Genomic DNA, 17,341 nt, shown 5'->3' with positions numbered 1-17,341 from the left:
AAAAAAGTCCTATATTCGCAGCAAGAATCTGGGACTTGACATCAAGTCACAAGGTCTGATTAAACACCAAAAACAGTTGGTGTAGAACAGGGATTGGGGAACTCAAGGGCCAGTGTCCTGCAGGTTTTAGATATCACCCTGGGTCGGCACACCTGAATCAAATGATTAGTTCATTACCAGGCCTCTGGAGAACTTCAAGACATTTTGATGAGGTAATTCAGCCATTTTAAACAAACTACTTGGTGTAACATAAGCTGTGTAGTGGCAATACCTTTATTTATGGCTATTCTAGTTGTGCAGCATGCATATGTACGCTTACACCAGGTTGGACCACTTTGACTTCAGTGTTGCTTTGATTGGTTAACATTAAATATAAAGCACCCTGAGGTAGCTGTGTTTTAGTACTGTATAAAATTGAGTTGGAATGAGTTCTTAGCATAATTTCATCAAGGTGCTCCACACATTCCTCAGATTTTGAGTGACATGATTGCATCACAGTTGCTGCACATCCATGACTGGAATTTCATGTTCCACCACATTGCAAAAGTGCTCTATTGGATTGAGATCTGATGACGTGGAGGTCATTTGAGTACAGTGAACTTGCTATCAAGTTCAAGAAACCAGTTTGACATGAGTTGAGATGTTTGCAAAGTCCTGCTGGGCCTTTGTGTGGAGTGGTTAGATGTGGTTGTAATTTTTAATAGAGGTAAAATGGTTTTTTTAGCCCTTAAATATCCTATGGATCAGGGCTCAAATGCTTGAAAATAAAATTTACTGAAGTAAAAACCTAATTGTTTTTAGGTTTCAACTGGTCTAGCTGTTGGTTTGAGGTGAAGTTGAATTTGTAGGTAGTCGTCATCCTCCTTCATTACTCTTTCCACTTTTCATAACGCACCAGTGCCAATGACTGTAAACCATCCCCAGAGCCTCACCTTTACCCCTTCAAACATGTCTGTTGTCATTGTGGCCAGCTAGTTCTGTCTTTGTCTAATCCAACCATAAAACATTGCTCCAGAAGGCTAATCCACATGGGCAGCTGGAAATTTCAGTCGAGTTTGAAGGTGTCAGCTTTGGAGCAGGGGCGTCTTTCTTGGTCAGCACCTTCTTAGACCATGACAATGGAAAACTTGCTTCACTGTAAACTGTGACACTGGTTTCCAGTTCATGGCAGGCTTCAGCCTGAGTGAATCCTGGGTTGTTCCTGAACTTACAGTTGTTTGAACTCTCTTGATGCATACTCAATCATCCAGGTAAGGAGATCCCGAGGACAAGTTTGAACTGTTTAGAAACGGCCTTCAAAACTCGTGTAAATCTACAATTGTCCTTAGATGTTAACTGAATTCCTTGGACTTTCACATTGTGCTGGGTATTGGTCAATCCAGTAAGTGCTGTCAAACAAATCCTTTTTATTCTGGCAAAAAGAAACTACCAGTTGTAGTCAATCATGATCAGTAACTAGAAGGTAATGTGCTTTGGCCCTCATCATGTATTAAAAGATTAAAGGGAATATATGTAAATATTTGACCCTGTGTGGATTATGCAGAACCATTAAAAGGCCAGAGTAACATTCATACCCAAGATCAGTCTGAGCACAGCTGTGTATTAACTGTCATTTTCTGACCTCTGGATGGCGCTATTTGTCAACTTTCTACATTCACTCTTTCTCTTTACGTTCTGTCACTTTGGAAACTCATTTGACTTCATTATCACGCATCGATTCAATGATCTTCTCTTATTGTCGGACATGTTTAACATGTGGCTTTTCCAGGTATAAAGAACATTTCTCTCTTGACATTAACTTTGTCATGCATCCAAAGCTGCTGCATAAGAGTGAGCTCAGTTACAAGTGTCACGATAATCCAAGTGTGAGGGGCAGCATGCCAGCCCACTCTGTCATATCTAAGTGGCATTATTGATTTCATGTGATGACTGTCTATTTTAGTTGTGGCTATTATTAGAAATGTTCACGGGGGCGCTGAACTGCTCTGTGACCATCTGTAAGAACAGGTGACTGAGTAAAGAAAAAACGTGAACCCTTGACCTCTAAGGCGAAGTGATCTGAGGTCTCTATTATGCAGTGAGGGAACATTTTGTTCTAAGGTTTTCCGGTCCTATTAGAGGAAAGCATCTCTACAAATCAATAAAAAGTTTATAGTACGTGACCATATTTGTTATATTTCTGTATTTCTGGGATTGGTATCCTACAGAATGACATTAACTCCATCCATGGACATTCACCGATCATCTGATAAATATTAAAATGATGTTAACCATTTTAGCTAACTTCAACTTAATTAAATATGTTTGACCTTTTGATGACGACCGTCATCAAAATACCAAATAGGGGAATTTCTTTTTTAGGATTGTTGTACAATCCCCAATCCCTACCAGTAATTTTCCAGACAGTTCTAGAATCCATGCCAAGGATCATTGAAGCTGATCAAGCAAGACACGGTGTCAACACCTGACTAAGACACTTGAAGCTGTTTTTTCCTTTTATTTTTCATGCATCTGTACCCAGTCTGCGGGACCTCTGTTCTATATATTGACACCCATATGTTTCAATGAGCTACAACAGCTCCTTATGGTTGTGTTACTACCTGTATGACCGCTTAAGGTGGAACATGAAGATGCTTGTATTGATTTAGATCCTATAACCTTGCCACCAAACAGGCTTAAATGTCACTGTGCCCTTTTTAAACCAGCCACTGATGTAATTGTGTACTATCAACCAATAACTGCTAGTAGGAGCCCATGCTGTCTATTTACATAACACGATATGCGACATAAAGTGTCTTTAAAAAAAAGGAGGAAAACTGAACTGAGCCAGTATTATAAATAGCTCTTCAGATGCTCTCTGATTTCTTAATACTGCAGGTGTTTGTATCTGGGAAGTACATGAGTATTTTTAGAAAGTGATTTTATCTCAGCATGAAAGAAATCTTCAGATTTTTAGTAGTACCCTGTGCTCATTGTTGTGGTTGTGCATCAGATATATATGTGATTATTTCAAGGCTGCCAATCTATTTAAAGACATCACAGGGAGGGAGGGTGTTATATTATGTCAAAAGTGGAAAAAGATCCGTTCCTTAGTTGAGAAGTTGGGCTGTGTTAAAACTTTTGAACAAGAAGAGTCTTTATGTGAAGAATCAAACTGTATTAGATTTAAAATTAGAATTAAAAACCGGGAAGTACCACAGTTGTAAATACTGAATTTAATTTAAACATCCTGAATGTTTATTTTTTCATCTGTAGCAACAAGTAAAATTAAATTTGTCATACAAAATTGTCATACGTATCACAATTTTTAATTTCACAATTACTGTAACCAACAGAACTGGCAAAGTAATCGGTGCTATCAGTTAAAATCATCTTTTTCTCTGGTTTTACTCTTTTTTTTAATGGTAGGTTGCAGTCACCAGCTCTATCAGCTACATGCTGACATGTTGGAGTGACAAGAGTATATTGTATCAGTTCATCTTGTGATACAGTCTTCGATGTACTGCCACCTGAAGTTACTGGTTGCTGCCTTGTTTCTCACTGGGAGTCCGCTGCTTTGTGTCTCCTTCCAGGCTTCAGATTGGGGACCATACAACTAACCAGAGTCACTGTTTTAGGATTAATTGTGATGATGCTAATGAACAGAGTAAAAATGATCAGAAGTTGCAAAATAGCAAAAAGAAAGGGGTACCATTAGGTTCAAAGTCACCATACAAGCCTCCATACAAGGAGGATGTAATTTGATGTGCAGGTGTTCAACTTTAATTTATGGGCTTTTACAACCGTATTTCATTTCATTTTCAACTCTTTAGGAATTATTCATAAAGAAGTTAATATTCAGTTCCTTATATTAAGTTCCTCATTTTCAGAACCTCAAACATAATTCAGCAAGCTAATATAATTTTAAGTTATGGTTTTGAAGTCAATAACTGTCTGAAGACTGGAAAACCACCAATTCTTCTGTGTCCTCCTTTGAGATGCTTTGCCAGCCTTAAATTGTTTATGGGCCTCTCTGCCTTTAGGTTCATCTTTACTAGCTGAAAAGCAAACTCTGTTGGGTTGAGATCAGGTGACTGACTTGGCCACAGAAAAATATCTAATTTCTCTGCTTTGAGAGAAATTAGATTGACTGCTCTTAGACTGCCTTTGCACTTTGCATTATCCATTTGCAGTTTTAGAGCATTGGCTGAGCAGAGAGGACATTTCACAATTCATCCTTCCATGAACAGTCACGTCATAAGTGGAGATATTATCTGAATTTCAGGAGCGGGATCACACCTCATTCACGCCCCTTCCGGCCTCAGGCTCTATAAGCCCCTTCACCAATACCTGCTGTTCTCATTTTCATGCCCCACCCTTCTCCCGCCCCTTTTTTCTTCTTTCTTCTCATCTTTCTTTCATCCACTTCTCGTTAGTACATGGGGAATGGGTAAATGACTGAATGTAGTGTAAAGCGCTTTGGGGTCCTTAGGGACTAAGTAAAGCGCTATACAAATACAGGCCATTTACCATTTACCAGTACACGGTTCCTCATCCGTCATCGCTCATCGTCACTGAGGATGTGGTCCCAGCTAGTGAGATAAACACTAGTGACCCTGTTCTACTCGCAGCCTTGCATGTCTGTGCTGGAATATTGCTTACACTGTGTTTGACAGATAATGTAGCTTTTAATATTGGGCTTAAAACTTTGCTTTTTTGATAAAGCATAGAGTTTGGGCAGGATCAGCTGACCCTGAATCCTCCCTTAGTTAGGCTGCAATAGGCCTAGGTTGCTGTGGTTTCCCATGATGCACTTCACTCACCTTTTTTCCACTCACTATGTGTTTACCTACCACTTTGCATTTAATTATTAGTTATTATTACTCTGGCTCTCTTCCACAGTGTGTCTTTTGTCCTGTCTCCCTCCCCTCACCAGTTGTAGTAGGTGGCTGCCCCTCTCTGAGCCTGGCTCTTGTCGAGGTTTCTTCCTGTTAAAAGGAAGTTTTCCCTTCCCATTGTCACCAAGTGCTTGCTATTAGGGGGTCATCTGATTGTCTAAGTTTTCTCTTAACGACAATATTTGGATTAACTTTATGAGACTTAGTATTATTATTAAAACAGATGAAAATATATAATTTTGCAGTTGCTCGATTTGATTTACTGCATCTCTTATCACAGTTCTTTTCCAAACTGTTCTCCTTTAACACAATCCTGCTGTTGCTGCAGGGGCAGCTCGACTGTGGAGGCATGGGGTGGCCCTAAAACAATCTCTTGCCACCCATATTGCCACCCTAGTTTTGCATATGAAAATGTTGTTTATTAAAATAAACTAGCATGAACACACTTTGAGCCTAGCTACAATTAACATTGAATATGAATTCTAAAACTGAATATATTGCATTAAGTTACCCCCATCCCCACCCCACCCCTTTGAAAAATGGCTCAGTATATATATGTAAATGTGCAAAGAAATGGCTTTCATTTCACCACCCCATCTGATTTCCATCCCACATGTGTTGCTATTGATTAGCAATAAAACATTATTGATTACAACATGTTCTCGTACTTTGGTTGGACATCTATCACCAAATCAATATTTACACTCCATCTGGAAACATAAATTGAAATAAATTAGCTTTGTTCCAGACTCAGTGCTGAGTAAAAGGTGACGTACTGTAAATATCCCAGGGCAAGGAAAAGAATACGAGGAACTCCTGCTCTTTTCCCATTCAAATTGTTTCATTTAAATACTTCTAAATATGAATTTACGTGGGCGGTATCAGCTTTTAGGACAACAAATGGGGTCAAACTCATTTTAAATTAGTGGCCACATGGAAACCAAGTTGATCTCATTCTGATCTCAGCTTAGTAAAACAGATGAATAATATTCTCTAAAAACAAATGTTCAAATTTTTCCTGTTCCATTTGTCTGAAGAAGTTCAAGCCCATTGTTAACCAACTCTTGCTTCACTGTGGTTTGTCATAACAAGGGCTTTAAAACTGATAACGATTCAGACCTTTGGCTCAGATGAAGCTCAACCACTGTCCTGTTCTTAACGAATTGCACAATGTTTCCTGGTCAAACTACAATAAAAAGTCCAATTTTTACACTCTATGATGCCATTGAGTCGCAGAGATTGGAAGCTGTGGCTGTCTTGCTCTGGTTTGTCTGCTTATGTTTGAACATATCAGACTAAAGTCCAGGTTTCACCTGATCTACTGTCTTGTGGTTTTTATCCTTTTCTTCTCCTCCAGTGGCTTCTTTGTGGCTCTTTGGCTGTGAAAAACTAGTTTTGTAGCCCTCTTCAGAATCAGAATCAGAAAGGGTTTTATTGCCAAATGTCGAGCAGGTTTACAACATTAGGAAATTGCTGCTGTACTTAGTGCAAAATATACTGTAAGACAACACTTAAATAAAAATTAAAATTAAAAGTGCTAAGTAGATAGATATATACATGAATGCAGGTGATGATCAGTGCAAAAATGGAACAGATGCAGTGAACACAGTGTAGGGTCATGTGTTTGTGGTGCAAACAGTCATATGGTTATTGTTCATGAGTCCAACAGCAGAGGGGAAGAAACTGTTCTTATGGCGAGAGGTTTTGGTCCGAATGGACCGGAGCCTCCTGCCTGAGGGGAGCAGGTCAAGCAGACTGTGTCCAGGGTGAGAAGGGTCAGCTGTGATCGGAGCTGCACGCCCCAGTGTCCTGGAGGTGTACAGGTCCTGCAGAGATGGGAGTCTGCAGCCAATCACCTTCTCACCAGAGCGCACAACACGCTGCAGTCTCTGTTTGTCCCTGATAGTGGCTCCACCGTGCCACACGGTAATGGAGGAGGTGAGGATGGACTCGATGATTGCGGTGTAGAATTGCATCATCGTCCTTGTTGGCAGGTTGAATTTCTTCAGCTGCCTCAGGAAGTACATCCTCTGCTAGGCCTTCTTTATGACGGAGGTGATGGTGGTACCCAGGAAGCGGAATGAGTCCACAGTGGTGATGAGGGTGTCAGTCAGGATGATAGGGGGGAGTGGGGCTGTGTGCTTCCTGAAGTCCACAATAATCTCCACTGTCTTTTGGGCATTTAGCACCAGGTTGTTGTGGCTGCACCAGGACACCAGACGTTCAACCTCCCTCCTGTAGGCAGACTCATCCCCGTCCGAGATGAGTCCAATAACGGTGGTGTCATCTGCAGACTTGATTAGCTTGACAGACTGGTGGGTGGAGGTGCAGCAGTTAGTGTACAGGGAGAAGAGCAGAGGAGAAAGAACACAGCCCCGGGGGGAGCCGGTGCTGATGGTCCGGGAGTCCGAGACATTCTTTCCCAGCCTCACATGCTGCTTCCTGTCCAACAGTTGATGTCAAGATGTGTCTTGAGAAGCGCTGATATGGACTGTAGAGTGCATTTAATTGGTGATTTTTGAAGCTCTAATGAATCTTCTGTATTAGAGAGGATCTCTGGGTCCTCTTTCCATGAGTTGGTTCTCTTAGGAGACAATTTTATGGTTGTTTTGTGGCTGCAACAACTTCTGTTGTAATAAAAGTTTTATGCAACATCTGGAAAGAAACATGTATATATAACTTGCAATAATATGGATTTCTTCAGTAATTGGAAAAATCTATTACAAAAACATCTCTGATGGTTTCAAATCCATTAACAAGGAATGCCCAGCTTGATTGATGACCCAAACAAGCTGGGCAAGGATCAAAACCTCTGCATGGCTGATATCAAGATTGTTCTACATTGTGCAAAATGAAGAAGAAAACTTGAATGGTTGGGTGTGCTTAACGTTTTGAGTGTTACTGTAAATTAATCACAATTCTTTAAAATTATTTAAACAAATTTAAATAATCTAAACAAATTCAAGGACATATTTAAGACAGTTATTTGCATGGGTAGATGAAACCCTTGATCACCATGTTCTCACTCGTGTTCATCTGTTACACAACAGATTTTATTTCACTCCTGGTCAGATGAGTCTCTTATGAAGCTCATCACTCTGCAAGCTTAAAGCATGTATTTGAAACAGAAACCTTTCGATTAGTCTTGTTTTAGAAATTAGATTTTTTTTCACACACATAAGGAACTCTGTCTGAAGCTTGTTCATCTATTATCATCTGCAATCTAACAAGACATGTTCAAGTTACTCTCACTTTCCCCAGTTTCAGCCAAAGTGTAATGAGTAGATCATAAAAGAGTTGTCCTATCCACGCTATCTTTATCACTCACATAAGTTTGGTAATCAAAGCGATGTTGGTTTTATATAGTAGCTCTTGTTGCACAAGTCTTCACTTTTCCAATTATATAATCTTCCAGCTTGTATATTAAGATACATTACCATACCAGACAGAGATCTGAGATTCTGTAACTGTCATGAAGAAACATGAGATGTGCACAGTAGAGAACAACACGTACTGAGGGTCTATCCTACAGTGCAGTAACACGGCTGCAGCTAAGGATAGAAAGTACTATCCTGAGTCACTCATCATGAAGCAGTGTAGTGACTCTTAATAGTTCTGGACCAAATATGTGCAGATAAATACAGATTAAAGACCCAGCAGATTTTTTAAAGAACTGTGTCCAAGATCAGCAGTCTGAAACACTTTGCAGGTGAAAAATAAACAAACTCTGCAACAGCGGAGGTAGATATTTCTTCATTATTGTTGTACAGCATGCAAACATATGCAGATTCGGGTATATTTTTAGCTATACAAGTTATACAAGTCTTTGCATGTGTGTTTCCTCAGGTTGGGAGTGATCCCTAAAACTTAGTGTGACATCATCTGTGCATCATTACAACATGTTGGTCCAGACAGTCATTTCAACAATGGAAGAACAGCATTAAAAAGTAACACATTTTTAATTTGTTGTCGCCACATGATACTTTTTAGTGAAGGTTACTCTGACTTTTGAATAGATTTTATGCTCATTCATGTCCTCCTCTGAATTTGATCTAATTTTGGTTTTGAACTCTCATCTTGCAACATCATCAGGTCAAAAAGGTCTCCATGCCTTCACTGTTACATCTCATCTTCTTTCTCCTGCTTGACTGTTACTAAACACTGATGATCCCATGTAAATACTGCTAAATGGGTCTGCAGTGCCACATGCTTAACACATGTTTTAATTTTATTTATCTGTGTGTTTTTCATATTTATGTGTTAAATGTGTTTTGGCTCTACTGGAAAGCATTTTGAGTCAGTTCCCGTTGTTTTTAAAAGTGCTCTATACAGTAAATGAAGAGGTTTAATTTCACACGCTGGTGCACTTGAGTAATCTTTTTATTCATACTTGATTATCTATTTTGGCAAATTTTTTCTTTTCTTTTCTTTGTTTTTTTTTTTTTTACCAGTAACACCTCCATCTTCATGAGGTTCATGTGTGTGCTGACATACACTCACACATGTATTCGTTATGCAATGATGAAGTAGTCTGGGTCACTTGAGACCGAACTGAGAAATCCACCAGCTTCTAAAAACAGATCAGCACATATCTGGGAGGGAAGAGGGTGGAGGGGATTCATTTTTGAGCAGTATGTACTGATCTGTCGCCAAAGGAAGAAACTCATCTTGACTGAGGTCAAAGGGTTTTGAGGCAATCAATCAAGAATCCTTTGACTCAGTTTAGCAGGCTACATTCACAACAGTATACAGTGACTGAGAGAGAGCTCAGCACACTCCAACATAAGAAAGCATATTAAAGCAGACAAAACAGAAGTGATGTGATGAACCCAGCTGCAGCTGCTGTCAGGGTGAAAAAGTGTGCATCTTTATGTGGGAGTGCACAGCATTTTTATCCCTTGTCCTCCTGTCCCGCTTATTACAGCAACATTCCTTATTTTCCTGCTTTTATTAAATGGCTTTAAAGAAAACCCTCATCATAGATTTCCTGCAGGTTACCATGTTACAGTTTTTCAAGATGGTGAATTGCAGATCACCAGACAGTCACGAGCAATGCAGATTTCTTTTTTTTTTCTTTCTTTTTTTTTTGTTTGTTTGATGGAATATGATGGAAACTACCATAAATAGAAGTACATGCCGCTACATTAAAGAGGAAACTTTAACTAAATTGGTGAGTGGAAAATTATTCTCCATGGGGGTTTTTTCCTGCTAGTTATCATAGACTGTATGTAAAAGATAGAGGTGGTTTCTGATGAGCCAGTGTGGAAGTGCCTTAAGCCTGCATTCTTTCTAATAGCAGCGGGTGATGCCTCTGGTTGGAGAAAGTCCTACAAGTCATATACAAGTATATGGGAAAACAGCCCAAATGCTTACTTGATCTGTTAGCTCACTAAATCAGTAAATGATTTTTGGTGTTTTGGTGTCAGCTGCTAGCTTCATTTTATTGAGTGCAGTATGTTGATCGTTTCATAAGTGGTGGTAGCCATTAGAGTTACCAGAATGCTCAGTCCAGGATAGCAGACTGTGACTCTGCAAACCAATGGCTACTACCACAGTGGCTTCATCCTTCTTTTAGTTACGGTATGTTGCGTTTTTTCCATTTTTATGAGGTTTATAGCACCAGAACATTGTATATGAACAAACAGAATCTCATACATCTTAGTTAATTTTCCAACACTGGTGACAATCAACTTCAGAAGTCGCAAAACATCAAGACGTGTGTCCAACTGACTTCAACACTTGTTTTTGTTTATCCTGAGAAGTTTTACATTGTGTTGTGAGAATTTTTAGGCCATTGGTTGTAAGACTGATGAAGATGTTTTCTCATTTTGCAGTACACTGACCTTCATAGCCTACGCAGCAGTCTCACAGTGGCAGGATAACCAGATATTAATGAGAACTGTGATGGGGGTTTTTTTTTTTCTTAAATACTAAGCTAGCAGTGTTGGGGGAATGACTTTAAATATCAATTTTTACAAGCCAACTCTTACTTATACTGAAAGAAAAGCCATCCTAAGAGGAAATTTAGATTGGTCAACAAACATTTGTTAGGAACGACTTTTAAATTCACAATGTACAGTTCAAGTGATACAAAACTGTAAGATGTAACAAAAAATTCACACAACTCAGTTGAATTTATTGCAGCAAATTGTTCACTAGTTATGCATAAGAAGAACTACATTTAAAAAATACACAGTATTTAAAGAAAAAGTGCAGTTAATATCAAATTTGGCTTTATATTTATACAAAGACCATCAGACAGACACCTGATTCTATGGTGGGGGCATTGCACCACTCAGTCAACTTCCACCATGCAATAACTACCCTGAACCTTGGCTTATAAATAGCAATGATTGATATTTTCAGGAAGTTTATCCATGATTATGCTGTTGCAGTTTGAGACTTGAGTAACACCTACCCTTTTGCACATGCTCTAAGTGTGTGGTGGTGCCTGCCTGCCAAATGCACTGCCTGGGCATGACTTTGTAGTGGAAATTGGAGGCGGAGCTTGCAAAAGGGGCTTCAATTACAGTAAGACAGGCAGCGTGACATAAAAAAAAACATTCCTTTCCTTTTATGGTTCTTTTCCTTTTTATGAAGGTAGCTACATTAAAAATGACAACAACAAAAAAAGAAGTGAGTGAATGATCAAGATGTACGATCGGTTCATTACTCCCCAACGCTGCCTGAGCTAAACAATAAATAAATTAAAGCATTTAAAATATCCTAAACATTCAGAGAGAAAACAGCAAACGCACTCAAAACATGCAGTTTGACATTTTATTAAATGTTTATCTGCAGTAGAAGAGAACATCTTTGTACATAAAAACAACTCATCCAAAACAAACTGTATAAAACAGTTCAAGTGGCACCAACACCAGACTTCATAACAGATATAAAATCATTTACAAACAAGACCAGTGTGTAAGACTGTACTGGAAAATACACAGTATGTTAGCTGCTCAGAGTCGATTCATGATACATGAACTGTACTGCTGAATAAATCTGTGGGTATTGGCTATTTTAATACTGGAGCTGAAAATATCACATTAATGCTTTTTGCTTATATCATTCAAATGATGGTGCGGACCTTATTTGAATTCATTTGTAACTGTTTGGAAAAGTGCTGTCATTTCCCTCTGTTTAAAAAAGTTTCCATTCATGGCACCTCGTATGTAAACAGTTACTGTTTGATCCATGAGATGGCCTCTCTAATTCCATCTGGAGAGATTACAGTTTCCTAACCAAATAAAGAATCATGTGATTGCTCCAAAAAAAGGGACTTCTACAAGTTTTATTTCATTTTATAAGTCAGAAGTAGCACTTTACTTCTGATAATGCATAATCCCTAAGGATTGCTTTTTTTTTCTTAGCTGCATGCAGTTTTACTTTGCTACCTGGAGTATGAGCACTCAGTCTGTTTGCTTTGGCTCTCAGATCAGCTCCAGATTTCACATCACAGATGGCATATCTCCCATCTCACACTCAAAATGGAAGCGTATCCAGGAATATTTTTTCCACGATCGGTGGCGGAGGAACGAGGTCTTCTAGTTTAAGGTAAAAGATGCGCTGGAGGCCTTGAGTGCACAGAGTCCTGAGCTCAGGCAGCTTCCCGAGAAGTCTGGATAAATAATTGGGCCTCAAAGAGTCAGAGCCACAGCCAGAGACGTGATCTTTGAGGCAGGTGATGAGCTGATTCTGCAGGTCTTCCACACGTTTTGGTTCCTTAAGACCATGCCGATCTGAGAAAATAGAAGAGTCATTAAGCCATCATTTATCTGACTTTAACAAAATAAAACTAAATACAGATGGAAAAGCATAGCATCGTGGCCATAGAGAGAGGAAACAAGCAAATAAAGACCAATATAATGGTTTCAAAGATGACTCCACTTTGAAATTATGCACTATATTTTGAAATATAGCACAGTGTATATTGTATTTAGGTCAGCTGTGATATATAATGTGCTCCATGTTATATTTTGTCATACACCTGTCATGTCAGTATTTTGAAGCAGATTCCCTATATATAGTGCTGTCATCTGAACTCAGCATGATAGTTTCTTACCGGTGATGATGACGAGGGCTGTGAGGCAGGAGAAGGAGGAAACGTCGAGCTTCATGCGATGGAGATTTTGCGAAAACTCCAAGATGGACTCGATCCAGTCACCAAAACCCCGTACGCACTGCGTTTTATGAAGTACGACTCCATTGCAGAAGATGAGCTTCTCCGTTTTAGGATCAGACCTGCACAAGAGAAACACAGTTTGTTAGCTGTATAAAATATCTCAAGAATGTTAAAAGTAAATGCTAAAGAGGTAGTTTAAATTTTTTTAAAGGAAGTTACACTCACCGAAATGCAAGACGCAGGATGTAAAGTTCAACAAATGCCGATTCGAGCAGCAGTTCCTGATCCTCAAGGCAGAACTCAGAGAATCCCGGGATGCTATTTGCCCACTGCCTGATAACCTCCATAGAGGCTGTAAGCAAGTCGTAAAACTGTCTGATGTCACTGGCGTCCTCTTTCTGATTCGGGCTGGTATCCATCTCAACATACTGAAATTAAACAGCGCAGACATTTAGGTAGCTGTCTCGGTTTATTCATTTATTTATTTTTAGCAAAGATTACTCCAAAAGAACTGAAACAGTTGTAGAAAATGTCTTTTTCTTACCTTGGAATAATCCAGTGTCCCAACGCTGGGGTTTGAGTCAATATGTGCCCTCACGAGTGAGGCGATCATGCTCACTGGAGACACAGCAGCTGTTACATCCTGAATAATTTTAGGCTTGGAAGGTAAGCGGCCTCTTCGCCCTTTCAGGCTATCAGTTCTGACAACTGTAACAAAACAAACAAAAAAAGAAATGTGGTAAATCTGTTACTTCAGGATCAGTGTTAGCATCCTTCTACACTATGAATCATGTGTGTTTGCACTGCGCTCACCTTCCCTGACCATGCCTACAGCTAGACACTTCTGGAAACGGCAGAACTGGCATCGATTCCTCCGCCTCTTGTCCACAGGACAGTCTTTGTTGGAAAGGCATACATACTTTGAATTTTTCTGCACAGTACGCTGTAAAACAGAAAGAAGAAATGCTCTTAACTCACATAGCACAAACAAACAATTCGATAACAGCTGTTTTCAAATAGATGATTTGGCAGGACAGAGATATCAGATGTTATTACCTTGAAAAACCCTTTGCATCCTTCACAAGTGCGAACTCCATAGTGATGACAGGAGGCGTTATCCCCACACACAGCACAGCAGCCTTCGTTTCCACCTGGACTTTTCAGCTTGGGTGACAAGCTTCCAGCATCCAATTGGTCAGCACCATCAAAGCTGCATGCATGCTCCATCTCCAAGGTGGGAAAGGTCAGCGTAGATGGGTGAGGATGGCTCAAGGGGAAAGCATCATGATCTCGTAAGTGTGGCTGACCCAGAGGGGACATATCCTCCATGGATCCTGCACCGAATGTGAAGAAAGATGGTGCATGGGGCACTGATGTCTCCTCAGTTGCCCAGTACCCTGGACTGGGTGAATATGGCCCAAAGGCTGAATCCCAGGTGGATGTGTGCTGACTCTGAAACCCAGGGGTTGAAGGAGCCGAGGCTGATGCAGGGCTGCCATAATAATCTGACCCAGTGGGGGACACACATTCATCGGGGAAACTCAACATGAAAGATCCAGGGTAGCAGCCGTAAACTTGGAGTTCATCGAGCTTGAAAGGAGTTTCCTGCGCTGAGGATGGAGCAACATGGGCAGGAGCCGTAGTAAACTGGCATGAATATGCATCGAATTCTCCCGTGGGAGTGCCCACCAGGGAGCTGATGCTTGGCAAGGATGGTGCAGAGAGGTGCTGGTCCAGTGGGCTACTCATTCCCACAGCCAGCCTGGAGATAAAGTCTGTGTTCTGAAACTCTGAGCTGCCGAGGTTGTTCTCACTAGGCTGAGATCCGTGCTGGGAATATATGCAAGTCATGACTGCAAGACTGAAAAACACAAAAAATAAGAATATAAGAGAAGCCACAAAATCCTGTCATTATCTTTACCCAACCTTCAAGCTTTGGCAGGTTAACCAGCTATAACAGAGGTGGAAGACACTGTTTCTCCACACAGCCTTAGACAACATAAGTGCAGGGCCACACGTTGGATAACCGATGGTTAAAAGTTAGAATAAAAGTATTATTATGAAAAGAAAAAGCTCACAATACTATAAACACTCAAATAAAAACAGACTAAAATCATCTGAAAAGCGGCCCAAAATCATTGCAGTGTTTCAGCTCAAAATTTCATAGCAAAATATTGCCTATTTTTAATTTTTAATTTCCTTTTGAAGAAGTTTGCCTCTATTTTGTCTATGTTGCTGTAGATTTTTGCATGAAAAATGACTGGCTTTGCCCTGGATGTCTCACCTTCTCAAGCATTAGTTTGATACAACACTAATTAACATCAAGTATGCTTCTTTGCAGCATCTATAGATATGCAGAAAGTCTTAAAAGAAGACCATCACGCGCGACCTTCTTGAACCCCTCTGCAAATCCACAACATCTAAAGTGACACGCCACATGGTGAATTTCGAAGGATTTAAAGAGCCCGGCTGGAAGCGAGTTAGGCATCATTCATTACTGGAGAAGGTTACCCGCTTTATTTATGTATATCACTTAGTCGTGGGGTATATATATATAGTCACGCCTGCAAAGTTCATTGAGCTTGACTTTCAGACATCCAATGCCAACCCATGAATCACATGTTACATACTACGATACCGCGGAGAAGACTGATGAGGCAACCCACTTGACATACTTATTCCAATCGTACCCTGTATTAGTGTAGATGTAAATCTAGCAAACTTACAACATAATGTATTTCTGCAAGCACAACTTCAAACACGTTTTCATGTATAAAGGTGTAAACAGATGGCTGCTTTCGTTCCGATTTAAAGTTATTTTGCTGCCAGATTAAGTTTTAGTATCCTACAGCTGCAGCCGTTACATCTGAGAACTGAAAAAAAAACCGACATCCTGCATTCAAGTCTATTGTATTAATCCTCATTCTCACCTGTTGGGTCCGTCTACAAGTGTTTTGAACGGTCCGTATTCCACAAACAACCGTGTGTCATCTTATGTGTCTCTCAGCTGAGAAGCAGTCCCTGAGCTCGGGACCCGGGAACAACTTTATACGATTGGCTTTACTCTACCCATGACGCAGGAAGGTTTCCATACATGGGCGGGGAGATTTCCAGTCTGCGGCCAATCACAGCGCTGTTCGAGAGAACAGTCACAGGATGACGCACTACGGGATTCCGTTGACGCGCATACAACCAAGAACCGCAGCATTGTCCTCCCTGCGCAGACACGCACGCACAGGCACGCTCTCACTCTCACACATGGCTAAATAAAACTCTACAAATACAAATAAAAGTAATTCTGCGCAGGCAAACACTGATAGTCGACCCCCCACAAGAATGTCTTTGTTATAGGCTGCCATGCTTTGCTGATTATTGGTGGAAAAACTGTGATTTTATCATTTACAAACAGGAAGTCACAGATGTTTTTCTATTCCTGTGAGAGAGAGAGAGAGAGAGAGAGAGAGAGAGAGAGAGAGAGAGAAAAAAAAAAGCTATTTTAAGCCTGCTGTCTTTGGGTAAGAATGAAGAAGAATACTGCTGAGACCTACATTTTACATATCTGCAGTGTACAGGACCAGCAGGTGTTCTACTTTGTATGGGACTGCACAGAAATCCTTCAATCTCCCATCTATAGAGGGGTTACTGCAAGGACAAAGTAGGCACACACACAGTGGTGGAAATATTATTTGATCCCCAGCTGAATTTGTAAGTTTGCACAGTTACAAGAATTGAATAGTCTATTTGTCATATGATAGTTTCATTTTAATGGAGAGAGACAGTATATCAACCAAAAATGCTGAAAAAAATACACTACATGAAAGTTATAAACTGATTTGCATGTCAGTTAGTGACGTTAATCCCTAAGTAAAACATGACTTAGTAGTACAAGGGTGGAGAAGCACTTGTTGGCAGCACAGCGGTAAGATGTTTCTTGTACTCGGTCACCAGGTTTGTACACATCTCAGGAGGGATTTTGGCCCACTCCTCTTCACAGAAACAGTCTAAATATGTTTCTTGGGTGGTACTTGGCAGCACGATGCATCATGCAATGAGGTCTGGAGACTGGCTATATTAATTACCTTAACTGCTCCTGCTATGGGCCAATCAATCACCTTTCTGATGGACCAAGGACCCAGGCAGGATCTTGCATAGCATTCCAAATGATCGCACTAACAGGTGTTATGTTCTCACAAAGCTTCTTGCTTTGAAAGCTCTTTGGTCTTGTCCATGCTGGGGGAAAAGTTGAATGAAGAAAATGATTTTGTGGAGAGGTGTGCTTTATACACAAAATGAGTTGAGATCAGCAGCATCTGTAATTCATGTGTTATACTCTGTGTGC

General features: G+C 40.2%; 1 protein-coding gene across 1 annotated transcript; it reads right to left on the bottom strand.

The window, feature by feature from the left end:
- Window positions 1-11,678: 11,678 nt before the first annotated feature.
- nr4a1 (nuclear receptor subfamily 4, group A, member 1) lies at window positions 11,679-16,032 on the bottom strand. Its single transcript, XM_063463976.1, has 7 exons — window positions 15,933-16,032; window positions 14,059-14,863; window positions 13,816-13,945; window positions 13,547-13,710; window positions 13,228-13,430; window positions 12,943-13,121; window positions 11,679-12,619 (listed from the first exon to the last, which is right to left on the bottom strand). Exons 2-7 carry the CDS (start codon window positions 14,851-14,853, stop codon window positions 12,363-12,365), a joined length of 1,728 nt encoding a protein of 575 aa, XP_063320046.1. The 5' UTR covers window positions 14,854-14,863; window positions 15,933-16,032; the 3' UTR covers window positions 11,679-12,362.
- Between the last annotated feature and the right edge of the window lie 1,309 nt (window positions 16,033-17,341).

This window comes from Pelmatolapia mariae, linkage group LG20 (genome assembly GCF_036321145.2).
Source record: "Pelmatolapia mariae isolate MD_Pm_ZW linkage group LG20, Pm_UMD_F_2, whole genome shotgun sequence".
Classification (NCBI taxonomy): Eukaryota; Metazoa; Chordata; class Actinopteri; order Cichliformes; family Cichlidae; genus Pelmatolapia; species Pelmatolapia mariae.
Note: the sequence above shows the minus strand (reverse complement) of the source record. Positions and strands in the feature narration are given on the sequence as shown.

Bases quoted from the DNA above. Each gene is read 5' to 3' on its own strand.
- nr4a1 (XM_063463976.1), bottom strand. From the start codon at position 14,853: ATGACTTGCATATATTCCCAGCACGGATCTCAGCCTAGTGAGAACAAC. The intron at 13,946-14,058 runs GTAATAACATCT...TCTGTTTTACAG, and splicing joins GATGCAAAGGGTTTTTCAAG to CGTACTGTGCAGAAAAATTC. The intron at 13,711-13,815 runs GTGAGCGCAGTG...GTTTTGTTACAG, and splicing joins TGTAGGCATGGTCAGGGAAG to TTGTCAGAACTGATAGCCTG.